The sequence below is a fragment of the Caretta caretta genome, chromosome 9 (assembly GCF_965140235.1).
Source record: "Caretta caretta isolate rCarCar2 chromosome 9, rCarCar1.hap1, whole genome shotgun sequence".
Taxonomy (NCBI): domain Eukaryota; kingdom Metazoa; phylum Chordata; order Testudines; family Cheloniidae; genus Caretta; species Caretta caretta.
In genome coordinates, this window is record NC_134214.1 from 56,981,133 (window position 1) to 56,997,682 (window position 16,550).

General features: G+C 45.2%; 1 protein-coding gene across 2 annotated transcripts in view; it reads left to right on the forward strand.

Annotated features, from left to right (window-relative positions):
- ZNF185 (zinc finger protein 185 with LIM domain) overlaps positions 1–16,550 on the forward strand; it is a 169,155-nt gene that overhangs the window by 66,036 nt on the left and 86,569 nt on the right. For both annotated transcript variants that reach the window (XM_075132340.1, XM_075132339.1), the window contains one exon: positions 6,945–7,023. In XM_075132340.1, the coding sequence (XP_074988441.1) occupies positions 6,999–7,023 (25 nt within the window). In that variant the 5' untranslated portion in view covers positions 6,945–6,998. The remainder of the gene's footprint in view (positions 1–6,944; positions 7,024–16,550) is intronic.

The following is a 16,550-nucleotide window of genomic DNA, read 5'->3' on the forward strand; positions in this document are numbered from 1 at the left end:
GCCCCAGCTCCGCCCCGCTTCGCCTCCACCTCTCTGGGCCTGAGTGTGAAGCCACCGCTTGCTTCTCAGCCCTCCCAGGCTTCCCGCATGAACAGCTGATTCACGGGAAACCTGGGGGATGGTGGGGGCGGAGAAGCAGAGCGGGGTGGTGTGTTCAGGGGAGGAGGCGGGGCGGAGGTGAGGTGAGCTGGGGCCGGGCGGGGAGCTGCCGGTGGGTGCTCTGCACCCACCAAATTTTCCCCGTGGGTGCTCCAGCCCTGGAGCACCCACGGAGTCAGTGCCTAGGCACCACTTTTGGCCTGGATCTGTGTCTTTCTCTATTGTGCCAATTACTATAGTATTGAGGTGTTAAATACAAGAAGTATAATTTCTGTCCAGTTATGGATCTCCTGATCTGCCCCTCCCTTGGTTAGGATATATTTCTGTGATCATGTTGGGGGATGATATCTAAGCAGAGGATAAAAGTTGTTGGCCACTTTTTAGCCTCCATTAATAAGGATGGTGAGTCTTGTGTTGTGCTCTAAATTAATCAAGTCAGGGACTCCTTTTTTCTCCTGAAGAAAAAGCCTATTTCCCTTGTGAACCTACTGCAGAAAACTGGCAATGTGGCCGCTTCACTATGGACTCTAACATTCACAATGTTCCCACAGAGCATCTGATTCTCGGTGGGTGCAGAAGCACAGACGGACCTGAGGAGACCACGCCCTAGCTCAGTGGTTCCCAACAAGGGATACACATACCACTGGGGCTACGCAGAGGTCTTCCAGTGGGTACATCAACTTATCTAAATATTTGGCTCGTTTTACAACAGGCTACATAAAAAGCACTAGCGAAGTCAGTACAAAATAAAATTTCATACAGACAATGACTTGTTTATACTGATTTGTTTACACTAAAATGTAAGTACAATATTTATATTCTAGTTGTTATTTTATAATTATATGGTAAAAATGAGAAAGTAATAGTGTGTTGTGACACTTTTGCACTTTTATGTCTGATTTTGTAAGCAAATAGTTTTTAAGTGAGGTGAAACTTGCGGGTACGCAAGACAAATCAAATTCCTGAAAGGGATACAGTAGTCTGGAAATATTGAAAGCCACTGCCCTAGCCCATAGAGGCCTCTGGAGATGATTCAGCTTGAAGTCAATCTTACCGTAGATCTGAAATTGGGTAGAAAACCAGAGTAGCTCTCAGAGTGCTGGTGTGATATATTCTCTTGGAAGTGTCCCACTTAAGAGAAGAGCCACTGTGACAGATTTTCATTACCAATCTACCTGGGGCCACAGTTGATCAGGCTGGGGCCACAGGATCTTTTTGGGGAGGAGATAACGAGGCACACCAAGTGTCTAAATTTTAAAACTTTATTGATAAAATAATAAAATAACAGCAGAGAGTGTTGGGAACACTCCCACATCACTCGGGGAAGAAAGAAAGCGTTAATGCCCCAAGCCCTAACCCACTTTCATACTCACACACACATGACCCAGACTGGCCAAGTCTGGGTGTAATGTCAGAAGAAGAGTGTGGGGGGGGGAAGGTGGACGGGAGTGCTGTCCTGGGCCCAGGCCATCCAACTGTCTGATGTACTCTCCGAATTGCTCCAGCTCTCAGGAGAGTTTTAAGTCCTGAGCTCCTTTGGGGGTGTTCCATTCTGCAACCTTTATTCCTGGTGCTCTTTGTGCCAGTCCAAACCGGCTTTCTGTGGTCTCTTTCCCTTTCCCAAAACATCTTGGCTTCAGGGATGCCTGGCTCAGTTCCCCCTCTTGTTGTCTTGTCTGTGTTTTTAGACTCTGCAGCCCTGGGCTTTGTTTTCTTCTTCGCTGGCCTTGCTGTCTTGAGGTGCATGTCTGTGCAGTTGGATTTTCTTTCTCATGGCTGCTCGGGCAACTTTCAAGCCCCTGTCTTTCTCGGCTTGCAGCCAAACGTTGGCTTTTAGCTGCAACCTGGGGCTGGCTGGGGCCAGCGTCTTATCTTCAGCTTGAGCTAGCTGAGGTATTGAAATAACTCATTCTCTGCTCTTTTCTTCTTTCTCTCCCCCCCCCCCCCCCCCGCCTTGGCCTCTCGTGATCTGCAAAGGAAACTTCCACTCCTTACTCCCTTTAACCTTTCCCAAAATGCCTTGCGATGCTTGCAACAGTGTTAGCCACATACAGTGCTGATCTGCCTTCCCTGGAGACTCCCTGAGGGAGAGGGGGCCATTGGGGTGTGACACCACCCCATGTTCAACAATGCAATGGTAAGCTTCAGGTGCCAAGGGAATCTGCTCTCCAAGGCCCCTGTTCAACTAGGTGTTTAAGCATATGTGTAGACTCACTGAAGTCAACCCGACTACTCATGTGCTTACTGAGTCAGGGCCCAGTTGTTAAACAGCTGCACAGGCTTCAAGGCATACTGGACTCACCTCTACACCTAGATCTCCAAATAGCAGCCATAAGTGCTACTCACTTCAATTTGCAAGGAGGCAGAACTCTTCCTCTCAGATATAGAGCTTGCCATTATGACCCATGTCTTTGTCATCTCATGATGCACTCTACCCAGGAGTGACTTGTGGAGGCCAAGAAACTCTAACATCTAGAGATGCTGTGTAACTTGTGTGTCTGAGGTGCTGCTGAGGCACTGCATGGATCCTATTGTGCTCTGGCACTGGTAGAAGACTCATTTATACTTAACAACCCCAACCGTGCCTTGTCATAGCCTTCCTAGGATAGAAATTCCACACTAAAAAATAGTCAACTTGTCCCCCACCACAAAGCCTGGAGTTCTCCTGATAGCTGAGAATTATCTTGGGAGGCTCTTCCTATGTGGATTGCAGTAGTCAATGAAACATTGTCTGACCACGTCTGCATCAGGCCAGGAGTGGGGTTTGGTACTAGACCCTGTTTGTGTTTACTGTCCCATTTCTTGCAATGCACTCTCCTACAATAGGTTTTTTGCTTTAGAAAAATCTCATCATCTCCAACATGTCGTTAGGAAATCTGCTTGGAATTCTGCACTTGGGTGGTGTGGCCCTTTACTGAGGCTCTAGAGACAGCTCTCCCAGGTACTGGCCTGCCACTGACTCTGAACCACCACACTCAGCATGCTTGTACCTTATTAGGCCATAGCGTGCCTGTCAAGGAAGGGCAGGGCTGGCTGCTGCTGTGTGAGTCAAGGTTGGAAAAACAATGTGTGGGAACCACTGCCAGTCCCACAGAGCCAGCCCTAATGAGCACCATCAACATGCCCAAACACCTGTCTGCAGAGCCAGAAATACCAGTGGAGCACAACCATTTGTGATGGACTCTCCCACGCTGATGTGAATGGAAAGATAGAGAAGCCTGACAGATCAGGTAGTAGGGTTGGCCAATGTGCAGTTTCAGGCATCAGAACTGTGTATTTATTCACACATCCTTTGATGCCCATTGGCACCTCCTTTAATTTTGGGGTGTGTTGTTAAAGTCAGATAAAGTTGGGTAAGTAAGAGGCTAATAGTGTGGCTAGATGATGTGCCAGCTGTGTCTAGGAAGGAGTCCGAAGCAAAATTCTGGGGCTCAGATTCTTATCACTGCTGTGGCCCCATTACCTGCCATAAAAGACTCTCTGTACAAGCACTGCGGAAGACAACTGTAAGCTGCCATCTGAGGATGCCTTCATGAGCCTTTGGATAGGGCATGTGAGGCTGTGATGATGGGAAGGATGCGCTGGGGGTGAGGGCACAGCTGGGAGATTTCAGGTAGCACTGCAGTCCAGGTAGGATGCCCCTAGAACAGCCCAGGATTGGGAGGGTGCAAAGGAGGCTTAAAACCACCATAGCACCCCACACCCCTGGGCTGTGAGTCCTGTGCTGCACAAGCCCAGAATCTCATCTTGCTGGATCTTTTTATGAATCCAATTTGCATGATTCTAAAATTGATTTGTATTCCATGGAAAGATCTGCTTCTCTGTATTAAATGCATGATTTGTCCTCTGATTTACACTAGCTTATGTATGTATCAACACTCCAGATTCTCAAAAACACTTCACTAAATTAATTCTGTTTTAAGGCTATCACTAGAGTTGTCCAGGAAATGGAAACTGCTTCCTGCGAATAATTTCATTTCAGGACAAAAACTCAGAAACATGATATTTTTTGCAAGGAGGGATTTCCAGAAAAATTCTGTTTCAGGAGAACCAAAACAAATTTTTTTAGCTAGCAGACCATCTTGGGGATCCAACCAACCTGGGGAGCTTGACAATTCACTGGCAGTGCCAGCCTGGGTACCTGCTTATCTGGTTTCCTTTGAAGCTGTTGATGAAATTGATGCATGTTGATTCTGTCAAATCAGGCAGAACATTTTCGAGTAGCTGCCACTGCTTTTAACTCAACATGGATCAAGGGCAGCATCTGACCATTGGGTAGAGCTGGGTGCAAAACAGTTTTCTTCAAATATTCAAGAGTTCAAAATTTGTTCTCGTCTTAAATCAAGATGAAAAGTCAAAATCTCAACAAAAAAAAATTGCAATCTAAAACACTGAAAAATGTTTTGGTTTGGGTCTATGGAAGCATTTTATTTTGAAAATTTCAAAATGTTTCATTTCAATTTTAACTTTTTTTTCTTTTTTCCTCAAACCTGACTCTGACTCAAGAACAGTTTTAGTTTTGACAAGTTAGCCTCTTTCAATGAAAAACGATTCATCCAAAAGATTCCCAACTAGCCCTACCCTTGGGCTAGTTCCTTGCCACCATTTTTCCCTTTGTCCCTGTTCCTGGGTTGTTTTATACCACACTGTTACTGCAGGAATAGGAAATGACTTGTTAACAACTAGAAGGGAGAAAGAAATGCATCAGAGCATCTGGCATATTAAATATTAGATTTGAAATACTTTACGGTCATCCATAATAGGATTATTGTCCTTGTTCTGCTTCTGTCCCCTTGTGAGTCTGAGTGGAAAGGCCTCAACAGGGCTGGTCTGGGAAGGATAGGGGCAGGAGAGGGCTGTCTATATGCCGTGGGAGTTAAACAAGTATTCTAGAAGGGAGAGGTTGAGCAAGTGAATGGAACTTGAGAGCAGGAGTTGTCCTGAATTTATTGCACTTTGGTTGTGTTCCAGAATTCAGTGCAAACTAGGAGGGAAGTTGGATCTGCAGAGAGCAGAGGTGGTTATTTTAGCTTCCTATGTGCCAAGCAAAGGGCAAGGACTTCGCCAAGCAGTGATGCCGTGAGATTAGGACTAGGCATTTTTAATGGGAGCATGGTTTCTATGCAATATTTCAGAAACAAGCCACCCACAGGTAATAATAACTTAACTTTATAGTCATGCAGCATCTTGAAGATTCCCAAGCACTTACAGACTGCACACACACAGAGTACTTGCCTGGTGCTTAAACATGGCTGCTTCTGGGGAGAAATACACAGCTGTCAGAAGCAGTGGCACAGGACAAGCCTTTAGGACAAGAACTAAAAAAAATCTTCTCTCTTGTAATGTTTTCAGAGGGGATTTAGACAGGCAGTGTACAATTAACCAAATTGGAATTTGGCCAGGACACTCACACAAATCCGAGTCTGACTCAGAATGCATGGTATGTCCAATGACCATTCATGTCCAGGACTTTGGTGTTGTATTTCATAGGAAAGGTGACACCTCCAGTAGCAAAATACTTCCTAGCTTCCCAGTTGGTGCATTGGTTCAGACTAATTCAGATGCCTCAGAGAATACTGCTGCAGAGGATTACACTCCAAGTAGAAGCTCATCATCATGCTTCTACTTGGAGTGTAAATCCCAAAGGGACATAGCATCCTTGCAGGCTGAGTGCCATGGAGATTGATCTCTAGCTCGATCTTTCAAGTGGTCTGGCTGGATATTTGGGTTATGTCCATCATTGGTAATCTTACTGCATCCTGAAACTTGTGATTTCCCTGGGATCTCTGGCCATGTAACAGCATTCCTTGGTAAAATACACTTTGGAATTCTTTGGTCTTCCATTGTAATTATATGTCCATACCAAGAAAGCCACTGAACCCGAACCAGTTTTGATGGAGATGGTTACTGGGTCTGGCTACAAATACTCTCGTTGCTGATCTTGTCCCTTAATATGGAGCAGATGATGAAGATGGTGAAAATTGCAAATGTCAGTGTGCCACTCTTCAGCAGCCACGTTTCATTGCTGGACAATAGAGCTGGTATAACTAAGGTTCTATAGATCCATAGCTTTGTAGCTGTCATGATGTCCCCACAGAAGCTGCTGAAAGGCCCAAAACATGACAGTACTTCCTGCTATACAAGAAGAAGAAGAAGTCCTTGCATATCAGCCTGTAGAGACTATAGATCTTTGGATGAAAGAGACTATTAATTGTCAGTCATTAAGTCATTTACACACTTGTAAAAGAGACAAGAATATGTGTGTGTATCTATAGGCTAAGGTTACTACAGCTTGCTATCTGCTTGTGAGGTCATTAGGCAGGGAACAGGAATTGTCAGTTCTGCCTGGAAATGTGATGTTGCTTTAAAAGAATGTCAGTGTTATATCAACATCAATATGTGTCTTGTTGTCTGTTGTGTCTGAATGGTTCCAGGCATATGACCCTGAAATGCCTCTTCCTCCACTGATCCTGGATAGGCATGTCTGCCATGACTAGACTATGGACCTGAGCATGAATCCAAGTGGGGTTTACCCATCTTGGTCCTGCCTCAGCACAGGAGGATGGATTAGATGACCTCTCAAGGTCCTTTCCAGACCGACATTGCTATGATCCCTTAATTCTGAACGACTTTTCACATGGATCCATGAGAACAGTGATGGGAAAGACTCCAGTTGGCCAAGAAGATGAAATAAAATAGACAGGAAAATAGACCTTCCTGTCTCTCATTTCTCCCAGTGTGATATTGCTGTGATATGTAATTCACACACTCACCCAGATCCTGTCTGGAAACCATTTATAACTGGAGCAATAATTTGGGTTTTCCCCCCTTTTTCATTTTTTCAGGTGGACCCATTGCCTTGAACTGGGAACCAAAGTAGAAGAAAATTTGAGAGAACCATGATGTCTCTTGGTGTCAGCAAAGGTAATTTATCTTGCCCCCGCCCTCGCCTTCCTTAAGATCATACTATTTGCTCTCTTAGATGAACTTGAATATCTGTAATTTCCCCCATTCCAGTGTATGATGTCTGAAAATTCATTGGTCCTACTCTTTCCTCTCAGCATTACTCAAGAGATTGTCATGTATTTATGTATGTATTTATGTATTTACTTTCCACAGAATTCTGTGTGTTTGATATTTCACTGGGGTTGAACTGTAATGCCTACAAAGGTCGAGAAAGGTGGAAAAATAGTAACCTCCAATGCATTTCAGGGTGAACAAAACAAAAATGTAAGCAATCCTCTATTATCCTGGCTGACACAGAAGGAGTGTATAAAATTCTTATTGGGGCAACATGTATCCCACGACTCAACAACAGAATCCACCCCTTCTCCAGAATCTGAGGGTCCATATTAAAAATAATCATAGATTCAGAGAAGATTAGGGTTGGAAGAGACCTCAGGAGGTCATCTAGTTCAACCCCCGCTCAAAGCAGGACCAACCCCAACTAAATCATCTCAGCCTGGGCTTTGTCAAGCTGGGCCTATGGATAGAGATTCCATCACCTCCCTAGGTAAGCCATTCCAGTGCCTCACCATCCTCCTAGTGCAATAGTTTTTCCTAATATCCAACCTAGACCTCCCCCACTGCAACTTGAGACCATTGCTCCTTGTTCTGTCATCTGCCGCCACTGAGGACAGCCTCTCTCCATCCTCTTTGGAACCCCCCTTCAGGTAGTTGAAGGCTGCTATTAAATCCCCCTCACTCTTATAGAATCACACAATCATAGCACTGGAAGAGACCTCGAGAGGTCATCTAGTCCAGTCCCCTGCACTCAAGGCAGGACAAAGTATTATCTAGACCATCCCTGAAAGGTGTTTGTCCAACCTGCTCCTAAAAATCCCCAATGACGGAGATTCCACAACCTCCCCAGCCAATTTATTCCAGTGCTCAACCACTCTGACAGTTAGGAAGTTTTTCCTAATGTCCAACCTAAACTGCCCTTGCTGCAATTTAAGCCCACTGCTTCTTGTCCTATCCTCAGAGGTTAAGAAAAATAATTTTTCTCCCTCTTCCTTGTAACAACCTTTTATGCACTTGAAAACTGTTATCATGTCCCCTCTCACTCTTCTCTTCTCCAGAATAAACAAACCCAATTTTTTCAATCTTCTCTCAGAGGTCATGTTTTCTAGACCTTTAATCATTTTTGTTGCTCTTCTCTGGACTTTCTCCAATTTGTCCACATCGTTCCTAAAATTTGGCACCGAGAAGTGGACACAGTACTCCAACTGAGGCCTAATCAGCACTGAGTAGAGCAGAAGAATTACTTCTCGTGTCTTAGAATCATAGAATCATAGAATATCAGGATTGGAAAGGACCTCAGGAGGTCATCTAGTCCAACCCCCTGCTCAAAGCAGGACCAATCCCCAACTAAATCATCCCAGCCAGGGTTTTGTCAAGCCTGACCTTAAAAACTTCTAAGGAAGGAGATTCCACCACCTCCCTAGGTAACGCATTCCAGTGTTTCACCACCCTCCCAGTGAAAAAGTTTCTCCTAATATTCAACTTAAACCTCCTCCACTGCAACTTGAGACCATTACTCCTTGTTCTGTCATCTGCTACCACTGAGAAGAGTCTAGATCCATCCTCTTTTGAATCCTCTTTCAGGTAGTTGAAAGCAGCTATCAAATCCCCCCTCATTCTTCTCTTCCGCAGACTAAACAATCCCAGTTCCCTCAGCCTCTCCTCATAAGTCATCTGTCCAGTCCTCTAATCATTTTTGTTTCCCTCCGCTGGACGTTTTCCAATTTTTCCACATCCTTCTTGTAGTGTGGGGCCCAAAATTGGACACAGTACTCCAGATGAGGCCTCACCAATGTCGAATAGAGGGGAAGGATCACGTCCCTTGATCTGCTGGCAATGCCCCTACTTATACATCCCAAAATGCAATTGGCCTTCTTGGCAACAATGGCACACTGTTGACTCATATCCAACTTCTCGTCCATTGTAACCCCTAGATCCTTTTCTGCAGAACTGCTGCCTAGCCATTCGGTCCCTAGTCTGTAGCGGTGCATGGGATTCTTCCGTCCTAAGTGCAGGACTCTGCACTTGTCCTTGTTGAACCTCATCAGCTTTGTTTTGGCCCAATCCTCTAATTTGTCCAGGTCCCTCTGTATCCTATCCCTACCCTCCAGCGTATCTACCTCTCCTCCCAGTTTAGTGTCATCTGCAAACTTGCTGAGGGCGCAATCCACACCATCCTCCAGATCATTAATGAAGATATTGAACAAAACCAGCCCCAGGACTGACCCTTGGGGCACTCCACTTGATACCAGCTGCCAACTAGACATGGAGCCATTGATCACTACCCACTGAGCCCGACAATCTAGCCAACTTTCTATCCACCTAATAGTCCATTCATCCAGCCCATACTTCTTTAACTTGCTGGCAAGAATACTGTGGGAGACCGTGTCAAAAGCTTTGCTAAAGTCAAGGAACAACACGTCCACTGCTTTCCCCTCATCCACAGAGCCAGTTATCTCATTATAGAAGGCAATGACTCATGACTTGCCCTTGGTGAATCCATGCTGACTATTCCTGATCACTTTCCTCTCCTCTAAGTGCTTCAGAATTGATTCCTTGAGGACCTGCTCCATGATTTTTGCAGGGACTGAGGTGAGGCTGACTGGCCTGTAATTCCCAGGATCCTCCTTCTTCCCTTTTTAAAGATGGGCCCCTCATTAGCCTTTTTCCAGTCTTCTAGGACTTCCCCCGATCGCCATGAGTTTTCAAAGATAATGGCCAATGGCTCTGCAATCACATCCGCCAACTCCTTTAGCACTCTCCGATGCAGCGCATCCGGCCCCATGGACTTGTGCTCGTCCAGCTTTTCTAAATAGTCCCGAACCACACTTGCTAGCTGCACCTCCAGGTGTGATTTGGCCTTCCTGATTTCACTCCTGCATGCCTGAGCAATATTTTTATACTCTTTCCTGGTCATTTGTCCAATCTTCCACTTCTTGTCAGCTTCTTTTTTGTGTTTAAGATCAGGAAGGATTTCACTGTTAAGCCAAGCGGGTCACCTGCCATATTTACTATTCTTTCTACACATCGGGATGGTTTGTCCCTGTAACCTCAATAAGGATTCTCTAAAATACAGCCAGCTCTCCTGGACTCCTTTCCCCCTCATGTTATTCTTCCAGGGGATCCTGCTCATCAGTTCCCTGAGGTTGTCAAAGTCTGCTTTTCTGAAGTCCAGGGTCCATATTCTGCTGTTCTCCTTTCTTCCCTGTGTCAGGATCCTGAACTCGACCATCTCATTGTCACTGCCTCCCAGGTTCCCATCCACTTTTGCCTCCCTTACTAATTCTTCCCGGTTTGTGAGCAGCAGGTCAAGTAGAGCTCTGCCCTTAGTTGGTTCCTCCAGCACTTGTACCAGGAAATTGTCCCCTACTCTTTCCAAAAACTTCCTGGATTGTCTGTGCACTGCTGTATTGCTCTCCCAGCAGATATCAGGGTGATTGAAATCTCCCATGAGAACCAGGGCCTGCGATCTAGTAACTTCCGTGAGTTGCCGGAAGAAAGCCTCATCCACCTCATCCCCCTGATTCGGTGGTCTATAGCAGACTCCCACCACGACATCACCCTTGTTGCTCACATTTCTAAACTTAATCCAGAGAGTCTCAGGTTTTTCTGCAGTTTCATACTGGAGCTCTGAGCAGTCATACTGCACTCTTACATACAAAGCAACTCCCCCACCTTTTCTGCCCTGCCTGTCCTTCCTGAACAGTTTATATCCGTCCATGACAGTACTGCAATCATGTGAGTTATCCCACCAAGTCTCTGTTATTCCAATCACATAATTCCTTGACTGTGCCAGGACCTCCAATTCTCTCTGCCTGTTTCCCAGGCTTCTTGCATTTGCGTATAGGCACGTGAGATAACTCGCTGATCGTCCCTCTTTCTCAGTATGAGGCAGGAGTCCTCCCCTCTTGCGTGCTCCTGCTCGTGCTTCCTCCCAATATCCCACTTCCCCACTTACCTCAGCGCTTTGGTCTCCTTCCCCCGGTGAACCTAGTTTAAAGCCCTCCTCACTAGGTAACTCAGCCTGCTTGTGAAGATGCTCTTCCCTCTCTTTGTTAGGTGGAGCCCGTCTCTCCCTAGCACTCCTCCTTCTTGGAACACCATCCCATGGTCAAAGAATCCAAAGCCTTCTCTGCGACACCACCTGCGTAGCCATTCGTTGACTTCCACGTTTTGACAGTCTCTACCCAGGCCTTTTCCTTCCATGCGGAGGATGGACGAGAACACCACTTGCACTTTAAACTCCTTTATCCTTCTTCCCAGAGCCATGTAGTCTGTAGTGATCCGCTCAAGGTCATTCTTGACAGTGGTGCCCACGTGGAGAAGCTGAAATGGGTAGCCATCCGAGGGTTTGATGAGTCTCGGCAGTCTCTCCATCACATTGTGAATCCTAGCTCCTGGCAAGCAACAGACTTCTTGTTTTTCCTGGTCGGGGTGGCAGATAGATGACTCAGTCCCCCTGAGGAGAGAGTCCCCGACAACCACCACCCGCCTCCTTTTCTGGGTAGTGGTGGTCGTGGAACCCCGAACCTTAGGACTGTGCATCTCATGCCTTCCAATCGGTGGAATCTCCTTCTGCTCCCTTCCCTCAGATGTATCATCTAGTCCACTCTCCGCATTAGTACCTGTAGAGAGAACATGAAAGCGGTTACTTACCTATATCTGCTTTGCTGGTACATGGACGCTCCCCTTTCTTCTTCTGGAGGTCACATGCTGCCAAATTTCTTCACCATCCTCCTTTCCCCGCAGTGCAGTCTGCTTTGAATCTTCAGAATGTTGTGTCTGTAGAAGCATATCCTGACGTCTGTCCAGGAAATCTTGTTTCTCTTATGCAACGCAGGGTCGATACTTGTTTCTCCAGACCTTGAACCTTCTCTTCCAACATGGAGACCAGCTTGCACTTTGTACAGACAAAGTCACTTCTGTCCTGTGGAAGAAAGACAAACATGGCACATCCAGTGCAGGTCACAACAGCTGAACACTCCCCATCCATATTACCTTCTTTCTTGCTTACAATACTCCTGCTAATACATCCCAGAATGATGTTTGCTTTTTTTGCAACAGTTTTACACTGTTGACTTATATTTAGCTTGTGATCCACTATGACCCCCAGATCCCTTTCCGCATTACTCCTTCCTAGCCAGTAATTTCCCATTTTGTATGTGTGCAACTGATTGTTCCTTCCTAAGTGGAGTACTTTGCATTTGTCCTTATTGAATTTCATCCTATTTACTTCAGACCATTTCTCCAGTTTGTCCAGATCTTTTTGATTTTAATCCTAACCTTCAAAGCACTTGTAACCCCTCCCAGCTTGGTATCATCCACAAACTTTATAAGTGTACTCGCTATGCCATTATGTAACTAATTGATGAGGATATTGAACAGAACTGGACCCAGAACCGATCCCTGTGGGACCCTACTCTTTATGCCCTTCCAGCATGACTAAACCACTGATAACTACTCTCTGGGAACAATTTTCCAGCCAGTTATACACCCACCTTATAGTAGCTCCATCTAGGCTGTATTTCCCTAGTTTGTTTATGAGGAGGTCGTGTAAGACAGTATCAAAAGCCTTACTAAAGTGAAGATATACCATATCTACCATTTCCCCCCTATCCACAAGGCTTGTTACCCTGTCAAAGAAAGCTATTGGGGTTGGTTTGATATGGTTGGTTGGTATGAGGTTGGTTTGACATGATTTGTTCTTGAAAAATTCATGCTGACTGTTACTTATCACCTCATTATATTCTACGTGTTTGCAAATTGATTTCTTAATTATTTTGCTCCATTATCTTTCTGGTTATAGATGTTAAGATGACTGGTCTGTAATTCCCCGATTTGTCCTTATTTCCCTTCTTATAGATGGGCAAGATATATGCCTTTTCCAGTCTTCTGGAATGTCTCCCATCTTCCATGACTTTTCAAAGATAATCGCTAATGGCTCAGATATCTCCTCAGTCAGCTCCTGGAGTATTCTAGGATGCATTTCATCAGGCCTGGTGATTTGAAGCCATCTAACTTGTCTAAGTAATTTTTGACTTGTTCTTTCCCTATTTTAGACTATGAGCCTGGCTCATTTTAACTGGCATTCACTATGTTAGAAGTCTAATTGCCACCAACCTTCTTGATGAAAACTGAAACAAAGAAATCATTAAGCACCTCTGCCATATCCACATTTTCCGTTATTGTCTTTCTCCCCTCATTGAGTAACAGGCCTACTCTGTCCTTGGTCTTCCTCTTGCTTCTAATGTATTTGTAGAATGTTTTCTTGTTGTCCTTACTGTCCCTAGCTAGTTTGATCTCCTTTTGTGCCTTGGCCTTTCTAATTATGTCTCTGCCCACTTTTGTTATTTGATTATATACATCCTTTGTAATTTGATCGAGTTTCCACTTTTTGTAGGACTCTTTTTTGAGTTTTAAATCATTGAAGACCTCCTGATTAAGTCAGGGTGGTCTCTTGCCATACTTTCTATCTTTCCTATGCAGTGGTATAGTTTGCTCTTGCGCCCTTAATAATGTCTCTTTGAAAAACTGCCAACTGTCTTCAATTGTTTTTCTGCTTAGACTTGCTTCCCATGAGATTTTACCTACCAACTCTGTGAGTTTGCTAAAGTCTGCCTTCTTGAAATCTATTGTCTTTATTCTGCTGTTCTCCCTCCTACCATTCCTTAGAATCATGAACGCTACCATTTCATGATCAGTTTCCCCCAAGTTGCTTTCCACTTTCAAATTCTCAACCAGTTCTTCCCTATTTGTAAAATCTAGACCAGCCTCCCCCATAGTAGCTTTCTCCATCTTCTAAAATAAAAAATTGTCTCCAGTACATTCCAAAACTTGTTGGATAATCTGTGCCCTGCTGTGTTATTTTCCCAAGAGATGTCTGGGTAGTTGAAGTCCCCCATCACCACCAAGTCCTGTGCTTTGGATGATTTTGTTAGTTGTTTAAAAAAAAAAAGCCTCTTCTTCCTGGTCAGGTGGTCTGTAGTAGACCCCTACCATGACATCACCCTTGTTTTGTACCCCTTTTATCCTGACCCAGAGACTTTCAACAACTCTGTCTCTTATTTCTATCTCAACCTCAGACCAAGTGTCTACATTTTTAATATATAAGGCAACACCTCCTCCCTTTTTTCCCTGCCTGTCATTCCTGAGCAAACTGTACCCTTCTATACCAATATTCCAGTCATGTGTATTACCTTCTCTTATGCAGACTAAATAAGCTCAGTTCCCACAGCCTCTCCTCATAAGTCATGTGCCCCAGCCCCCTAATCATTTTTGTTGCGCTCCGCTGGACTCTCTCCAATTTGTCCACATCTTTTCTCTAGTGGGGGGCCCAAAACTAGATGCAATACTCCAAATGTGGCCTCACCAGTGCCGAATAGAGGGGAATAAATGTAATGTAGAGGGTAATGATGTTTCTCACCATTACAGGTTGTGAAAAAAACCTGTAAAATGTGAATCAAATGTGAACAGATGCAGCTTTCATTTTCCTGAATCTGCGGGCAGGCTGAAACTAATAGTTTGGATAACCTCATTCATCTCAATGAAGCAACTGATGTCACTTTTAATAGTAATAATAATAAAATTGTTTTTATTTAATAATAGTAGCTCCCAAAGTGCTTTACAAAGGAGTCAGGATCATTATCCCCATTATACATATGGGGAAACTGAGGCACAGGGAGGTTGAGGACTTGCCCAGGTCATTCAGCAGGCCATTGGCAGAGCTGAGAACTGAACCCTCGTCTTAGCCCCAGTTCAGTGCTCTAGACACTAGGCCTACACTTTTAACTTTTAAGCATTACCCTTTAAAAGTGAAAGTGTTAGTTCCTCTCCGACAGTAACTTGTTTACACACACAAGTTAACTAGACTGGTATACCTAAAGTGGTACAACTCCCTAGTTTGGATACAGTTATGCCATTATGAAGATGCTTATACTAGTATAGCTATTCCCATGTGGGAAGGAGGATAAGCTATACAAATATAAGGTACTAGTATTGTTGTGTCTAGGGTTACCGGATGTCTGGGTTTTCCCGGCCATGATCTCTTTTTTGATCCTCTGTCCAGGAGGATTTTTCAAATAAGAAGCAATATCTCAGATATTTGCAGAGCAGAGGTTATAGCTCAGAAAGAGCTCCCCCCACGCCCCAATTGATCCCTCCGCTGCAGCCAAAGCTGATCAGTCCATTCCCCTGCAGCCACAGCTGCTAGAGTCCACCCACCCAGGCCCCAGCCCTGGGGAGGGGTAGAAGCCCGCAGGGAAGCACTGACTGACCGCTGGTGCTGTGTCCTGGGCTTGCACCAGCCACCCTGCCAGAGAGCGACACTGTCCCACCATGTGACGGAGGCTGAAAGTACCCCTGCCACCATGTGCAGGTACCCTTCCAGCACCTCCCCAAATACCCCACACAGTACACATGCACCCCTCCTGCACCCCCAATATAGGACAATGTAGCCAGACAGCCAGCCCCCCCCTCTCAGACCAGCATTGCTGGGAACACAAGGGAGCCAAAACAACAGGGCACTTAACATAAATTCCCGCACAGCCTTTGAAGCTGTGAGAAGCACAGGTGTGCTGCTACAATGTGCCTCTGGGAACATATACAACGATTAGGCTCAAAGCAGATAGAGAAGCTGTGACAGACATGGCTCTTAGCCCCTACTAAATAGCGTGATGCACACACCCCAACATCCTAGGTGGGAAAATATTTACCCTAATAAAAGGAATGTCCAGTAGTCAAAACTTATTGTTTCTCTCCCTTGCAAGTGAAAACTACTCTTGCAAGAGCTGGCGTCGCCCAGACAGACCAGCCCCAATTTGGCATAAGAAAGGAGAAAGAGAATAAAGGAGTACAGAGGTATAAGTATGGAACCAACAGCACCATGATTTTTGAGTGCTTTTCACTATCTATCTGCTGGTCAGATAAGTGACAGCCTCCCAAGGCTTCTGCAGCTAAGAGGGTCCCTAAGCCTTGTCCCTTATTCGTCTTTCCGTGGAATTATAGAATCATAGAATCATAGAATCATAGAATATAAGGGTTGGAAGGGACCCCAGAAGGTCATCTAGTCCAACCCCCTGCTCGAAGCAGGACCAATTCCCAGTTAAATCATCCCAGCCAGGGCTTTGTCAAGCCTGACCTTAAAAACCTCTAAGGAAGGAGATTCTACCACCTCCCTAGGTAACGCATTCCAGTGTTTCACCACCCTCTTAGTGAAAAAGTTTTTCCTAATATCCAATCTAAACCTCCCCCACTGCAACTTGAGACCACTACTCCTCGTTCTGTCATCTGATACCATTGAGAACAGTCTAGAGCCATCCTCTTTGGAGCCCCCTTTCAGGTAGTTGAAAGCAGCTATCAAATCCCCCCTCATTCTTCTCTTCTGCAGGCTAAACAATCCCAGCTCCCTCAGCCTCTCCTCATAACTCATG